The sequence below is a fragment of the Cyprinus carpio genome, chromosome A15 (assembly GCF_018340385.1).
Source record: "Cyprinus carpio isolate SPL01 chromosome A15, ASM1834038v1, whole genome shotgun sequence".
NCBI classification, from domain to species: domain Eukaryota; kingdom Metazoa; phylum Chordata; class Actinopteri; order Cypriniformes; family Cyprinidae; genus Cyprinus; species Cyprinus carpio.
The window spans coordinates 2695468-2700928 of record NC_056586.1 but is presented as its reverse complement, the minus strand read 5'-3'; the positions used below and the strand labels follow the sequence as shown (position 1 = coordinate 2700928).

The 5461-nt window shown below is 36.3% G+C and overlaps 1 protein-coding gene across 1 annotated transcript; it reads right to left on the bottom strand.

The window, feature by feature from the left end:
* Window positions 1–228: 228 nt before the first annotated feature.
* Window positions 229–5064, bottom strand: srprb (SRP receptor subunit beta). The gene is made up of 7 exons (XM_042770786.1): window positions 4859–5064; window positions 3667–3761; window positions 3488–3565; window positions 3295–3377; window positions 1688–1824; window positions 1324–1378; window positions 229–774 (listed from the first exon to the last, which is right to left on the bottom strand). The coding sequence occupies exons 1-7, from the start codon at window positions 5001–5003 to the stop codon at window positions 564–566; spliced, it is 804 nt and encodes a 267-aa protein (XP_042626720.1). The 5' UTR covers window positions 5004–5064; the 3' UTR covers window positions 229–563.
* Between the last annotated feature and the right edge of the window lie 397 nt (window positions 5065–5461).

Genomic DNA, 5461 nt, shown 5'->3' with positions numbered 1-5461 from the left:
TTGATGCACCAAACTCTTTTGGTCTGTCCAGAGATAGGACAATGAGTAGGGGTGGCCTATATGACCAAAATACAAAGAGCAAAAAACAGAGCTTTAAAGAGCTTAATACAAAGAGCTTAACTTGTTTTCACCCTGCAATACTCCCTTAAAATAAACTTCAAAGTATAGCCTAAACATTTGAACTTGAACATTAGCCACAAAACTTTGGAAAAGCACCATGAAAACGAGTAGTCATAAGCAGTCTTTAATATAATTTACAGTCTCACTTGGCTCTAGTAAAACAAAATACAACACAGCTGAATAGAAGTAAAATGTTGACCTGGCTGCAGTTTTAACTCAAAAAGAGCTCTGAGTGAAATTGAAAACACTAAGGCAAGGAAAAGCTAATAGAAGTGCCAATGTTTGCATTCATACAACATACTTGGAGTCTGGTTGAATACGCAACGTGCAGTATCTGTTGGAACATGCTGTATACTGTTGGATTGGTACAACAATACTGAAAGAAAATTCCAAAGATAACAAAAAAAAAAAAGCTTAATTCCAGTTGTGGAGATTTAAGCTCTTCAGATCTTGGCCAGGCAATTCTCTAGAGCTTGAATATCAGCATCTCCATCTTCTCCTTTGCTTCCAAGTGCGCTGCACTCAATGAACTCCACCCGATTGGGCAGCTGAGAGAACTCGAAATCTTTGCCTTTCTTACCCAGGTACACCGAGCCCCCAACAGCCCCATCCTGAGAGGAGAGGGCCGCAGAACGTGTCATTCTCAGAGTATTCCTGCGGAGAAGACACAAACCTACAATCAATCCGTTACAAGTAACAGCAACACATATGACATGTTACTAGAGGTTTCACAGGTGAGCATCTTGTGCATTTAAAGCATCTGCACATTTACAAAGCCCACGCCAAAGTGAGTTCTCTCTCCTACAGAAAACACTTGAAACATCTCGTTTCTGGTACTGCCGTTATTTCTGTGATTTAGCTACTTCAACATGTTGCACGTTTGCATAGTCCCCACCTTGATTTGCAATAATGATGTAACAGTTATCATAGATATAACACGGTTTATAGCTGGTCATGAAGCCTCAGGAGCGGAAACATGGTTGACCAATCAAAGCTGAGTGGGCTTTGAAGAGAGAGGAACTAAACAGAGCATTTCAAGCAGACGGTGAGAAGAGGTGCTGCAATAATGTACAGTATTACAAAAATAATGTGACTCATGTTAATGTATCCTAGCAGACCGCAAAAATAAACTGATGAACTATAAATGAGCACAGTACGGGCACTTTAACTAAATTACTGAAACAGAAATAAGTGAATACTCACAACTCCTTCTCCAACTGCTGCTGAATTAATTTGGCTGATTTTGCCATAGAGATATCTGCAATAAAAAAGAAAACACACATGTACTACAGACATAGGAAATCCCTCTATTCACATATTTTTGAAAACCAAAACACATTTGCAAATATGTATTAAAGAACATTTTTATAAAGCAATCATCAGTGGTGTCTGACATTGACAAAATGCAATCAAAGCAAGTCGATGCAAATAAATGCTGCTGCGCTGCTCTTACATTCCCACTAAATTTTCTAATCAAAGCTAATGATATTCTGTAGACTACATAATAAAAGCACCTTGTAAAATATATTTTAAATGTTTAATTTTGAATGTTATATTCAACAATAACCTTGTTTGTTGCAGGCTACCACAAGAGTTGGGGCATTTTTTGCCACTACGTTGTCTGTGAGGATGGAGTAGAGAAACTCAGCCACATCTCTGACGTCCTTCTGGAAGATGCTGCTGTCCACCACAAACACGATGGCTCTGCAACACAACGGAGGAGTGAAAATCAACCAAGTGCACCCTGAAGCGGTCCAGGAAATCGTCTTTTTATATATATATATATATATATATATATATATAATATCCAGCAGCTAGAAATTTTGATCAACAATTGAACATTTACACAGGTGTGAATGCTGGACAGCAATTTCACAGGAGAGCAAGAAGACAGTCATGCAACTCCACGTGAAACAATGACAGGTTGCTGATCAAGCAGCTGTTTATGGTGCATTTTCAGGAATACAGAATCTGAGACGAGCGAAGTAAATCTGAATTTGTTTCTATATGCACCCCACAGTCTGAACAAATTACAAAACACAGCTGCACTTGCCATTCGATTCTAACAGTTTACAGCTATATAAACATATATAATAAAATCAGGGTTACTCCAGGTTTCATGAAAGTACATTTAAGACTCGTTTATTAATTCACGAATAAGTTCAGAAACTTTAAAGAACAAATTGAACACTGTACAGCAAAAAATGACTTGATCTTGTTTTCCAGTGTAAATGTCTTAAGACAAATTGTCATTATTTATTTATTTATTTATTAAGTTTTTTACGCCATGTTAGCATCATGGCTATTTACATGGCAAAAAAGTTCAGTATCATCCATAAGATTTACATTATATAAAACATTTCAACTTAACATAAGATAGAAAATCTAAAATACATTTAGGTGGTACATTTTCAAATATTCCATGCAAGCATGTTTCTGAATAAAAGCGTTTTCTAGCAGCATCATACAAAATACAATTCAACAAAATATGCTTCATAGTCAAAGGAACTTTACATGAAAGACATAAAGGAGGAACGTCGCCTGTTAATAAAAACCCATGGGTAAGTCTTGAATGCCCCGGTCTACACCTAGTAAAGACAACTTGATCATGTCTTGATTTAAAATTATAGAAGCTACTTCTTTTTATACTAGGGTTTATTTCATACAGCTTACAAATTGTCATTAAACTGAAATTAGTTTAAGACAAAAAAATAAGTTAGCCAATGGGTTAAACATTAAATTTCCATTAATATTATAATTAATAGTATAACTTTTCAGACCCTATTCATACTTCATATCTTCATTTTGCATCTCAATTCAAGTAAATGTAACTTGATTTAAGCATGTTTAGATATTTGCACTGGAAAACAAAATAAAAACACTGAGGACCTTTTTTAAGACCCACAGAAAGTGGGTTATAAGCACATTACAAAACTGAAACTGCCTTATTTTAATGTGCAGTATATAAGAGTAAAAAATGGGACTTTTCCTGGGACCTAATTGGATTGGTGGTTTATATATCATAAATAATTTATAATAAACACTGTAACAACAGAGAGCAGGACCAGAGGAACCCACTGTTTTTCCATGTAACTAACATCATCATTGAGTGTGCACAGGCCTTCATGCACGGAGCCTCAATCAGAAAAGCTCATTTTTATCTTCATAACTCACCGAGCCACGGCCTTGTACTTCTCCACAATCTGAACTCTTAAACTTTCATGACCAGGAACATCAATAAGAGTCCAGCTGCTGCCCTGCAATATTAAAAACATTCTCCCATTAAACTCTCAGTGTGTTATCATGTATGTTCATCATATCAAATGCACACAGCCGTAACGGATGCATAAGAAGTGATATCACTTACTCTGTCATTTTTGCTCTTGTACGTGGTGCTGTTCTCTGTGATGGACGTCTGCGTTCTTACAAACTTCCCGAGCAGTAACTGGAAAAACACTGCAAATCATTTCCAGTCTGATGACTGTATTGCAGAAGAGCTGGAATGTTTATGTTGTGTAATCTTTTTATGAAAACTGAGTTACTCACTCGCGTGAACAGAAGAGTTTTCCCAGAGTCACAGAGTCCCAGCAGCAGCACGGCGTTCCTCGCTTTACTGGAGCCCCAGAAATTCCCAAAGAACACTACCATGCCAGAAAAAGACCAAGTGAAATGTTAAGTCAACCGTGAAACTTGTCTACATTTTGGATTTTGAATATGAATATAAACGGTCAAAGAGCCCAAATTAATGCTAATCACCATTATGGTGACTTCAAAACAATTACAGCAGTAAACAACTATATTTCTCACACTGCTACAGTTAAAGACCGCTTTATAATATGAATTCACAGTAAAACAAGAGCAGTACATTACTGCATCATCCTGCTGTTCATTCACACTCATCTGTAAGAAAATGACCAGCATGCATCGATTTCATAGTAAATTTTTGACTTCAGTAATTTATTGTAAAATAATTCTCTAAGTTCCAGGCAATGTTCAGTGTAGTGTACATTTCATAATTCAAATCCATTTTTTATGCTCTGTCAGACAATGTTGACATAACGGTGATCAGCTACAATGCTCAGCACTGCATTTTTTTTATGCAATGGGAGTAGATTTAAGTTTAATACAATAAACAACACTTTTCATGGTTAACCTGGACAACTGTAAAACTATATACCCCAGCAGTGGACATTTACTTTAAAGTCTTACAGAAAACAGTGTTTAAATCTGAGGATAAATCAGCTAACTGACATCATTGATCATCAAATGAATCATTTTTATAAACTTATTTTATTTAAAAAAAAACAGTTCATTACTCCTTTTAAAGGAGAGAAATGTTACAAAATGTTATAACATATTGTAACACAAAAAGGGAAAACATGGCAAGGGAAAAAATAATTATTGACAAGACTTAAAATGCATGTTAGACAAATCATACTGAAATGTCAGGGGTGATAGTGTGGCAGTTACAGTGCTAAAAGTTAAGCACTTGTGAAAAAACTGCTGCAGAGGGGAAATGTTTTCAAAAAACAATGCCATGAAAGGTTATTATTTTAATGAACGTCTAACTAAATAACATCAGTATTGCTGTGTTGCCTGTAAGCCTGTAAGTTAGATGCTGCAAAAATAAACAACAACAACAATAATAATAATACTTATGCAAACTAATTCTAATAGAGTGTCGTATTAATGTTTGCTGTGTTTGATCTGTCTCTGGATTGAAGCTGCTGCTTCTTACCGACAGTGAGGATCACGAGCGCTAAAGCCACTAATATCCCGAGGATGAAAACGGCCTCTTCACTCTGAATTTCTCTCATGAAACTCTCCATGAACTGCTCCTCGGAGAAATCCTCCAAGTCCACATGAATCTTCTCGTTCTCCATGTTTGACCACACACGGAAAGCGAGGGGAACACAGCGGAAGTGAATGACACGTGTACTAAATTCCGTTCTGCTGACCTCATGAATATTAATAAGTACACGTTGCCGCTACTGACCAATCTTGAGGTGCGGAGGTTCGTTAATATTAATGAGCGTAGCTTTAGTAGCATCCGTTCAGCTGACCACAGAAAAACAAAAAGTATATGCAAATAACAAGTTAGAATGAAACTGGACGGCCCGTAATTTATCATAATTTAAATATTGTATCTCCTCATTGTCTATTTTCAATTTAATGTCTGTTAAACTTAGGTCTGGTAGACGCCGCTGTCACATGACAAGTGTTACTTTTCTCAGCGTTTACCAGGTTGAACCAATCGCAGTTGATTATAATTATCGTTTCGACATTCCTTCAATCATTTACGTTAATTGAGATTTCCAGGGAATATGTGTTAGACTTCAAT